We start from the raw sequence: 1,266 nt of genomic DNA on the forward strand, positions 1-1,266 counted from the left end.
TGTGTGTGGAAACGGATATATTTTTCAGGATTTGTTGATGAATAGAAAGCTCAAAAGAACAGCATTTATTTAAAAGAAAGATCTTTTAAACTTTATAAATGTCTAATACTGTCACTTTTGAACTATTTATTACAGTCCTACTGAATAAAAGTATTAATTTCTTTATTAAAAAAAACAAAAACGTTCTGACCCCAAACTTTTGAACAGTACTGTAGGCTTTAATTTGTCTACCATACTTATTTTAAGTGTTTTAAGTATAGGCCTTTACATCAGGGTGTGCCAAGGTTATTAATAAATAATAATAGAAAAAATTATTAAAATAAATCAAACCTAAAGTTGTTTACATATAGTCAGTTTCTTTTACATGAAGTGTCATAGGTTTTAATGTGTGTTTTAAGTGGATTGTCATGTCTGTTTCTGTCAGTATGTCAGCAAGTCTTGTCCAATGACATGATAAAAACCATCCTGGGGAGAATTGGAGTCTCTCTGATCTTCAGGTACCACAGGACACGAGATTGGAATAAGGTGGGAGTGTGTCCTGTTTGTGGAAGCGTTCTGTACAGCAGTGAACCTTTGACTGACTGCTGTGTGTACTGTATGTCTTGCATGTGCTCAGGGAGTGAAGCTGGTTAGTGTGATGTTCAGACTGCACATTGAGTTCATCACTCTGAAAGGGCTTATGGGGAATGAGAACAGGGTGTCTCGCTGTCAGCTGGTCACTATGGCAACGGAGTTCTTCCTCCATAGCGGGAGCTTTGAGGGAGCTTTGAAAATGCTGAGAGGTAAAGGGGAGATTTTGTGTATGCTGTTCAGAATCAGTAAATAAGGAATCATTTGTGTATGTGTTTCTGTTCCTTCAGCTGATGGCTGGTTTGTGAGCTCCAGCATGTGGCCTTGTGAGCAGGCTGACATCGAAAATCGAAAACATGTCCTGACGCTCTTAGCTGGGAAGACGTCACACAGGGACGCCTTTGAGATTATTACCAATTTACCTGGAATCAGACAACCGATAAGTGAGTTATTTATAAATATCATCTCTCATTGCGATATACTTCCGTTCAAAAGTTTGGGATCAGAATTTTTTTTTTTTAGTGTTTAAGAATTTTCTTATGCTAGCCAAGGTTGCATTTAATTACCGTAAAATGTTTTAAAATGTATTAACTTTTTTCTATCCTATTTCTAACAGTATTTATTTTCAATTCAATTTTAGTTTTCAAGTTTATTCAATTCAAGTTTATTTGTATAGTGCTTTTCACAATACAAATC

At 35.7% G+C, this 1,266-nt stretch overlaps 1 protein-coding gene across 1 annotated transcript; it reads left to right on the forward strand.

Annotated features, from left to right (window-relative positions):
• Positions 1 to 417: 417 nt before the first annotated feature.
• LOC107736171 (testis- and ovary-specific PAZ domain-containing protein 1-like) lies at positions 418 to 1,013 on the forward strand (the record flags this gene model as incomplete). Its single annotated transcript, XM_016547653.1, has 3 exons — positions 418 to 525; positions 617 to 782; positions 861 to 1,013. Coding segments are annotated over exons 1-3 (394 nt in total), but the record flags the coding sequence as incomplete, so codon positions are not given.
• Positions 1,014 to 1,266: the final 253 nt, after the last annotated feature.

This window comes from Sinocyclocheilus rhinocerous, unplaced genomic scaffold (assembly GCF_001515625.1).
Source record: "Sinocyclocheilus rhinocerous isolate Xijiao unplaced genomic scaffold, SAMN03320098_v1.1 C36540029, whole genome shotgun sequence".
In the NCBI taxonomy this organism is placed as follows: Eukaryota; Metazoa; Chordata; class Actinopteri; order Cypriniformes; family Cyprinidae; genus Sinocyclocheilus; species Sinocyclocheilus rhinocerous.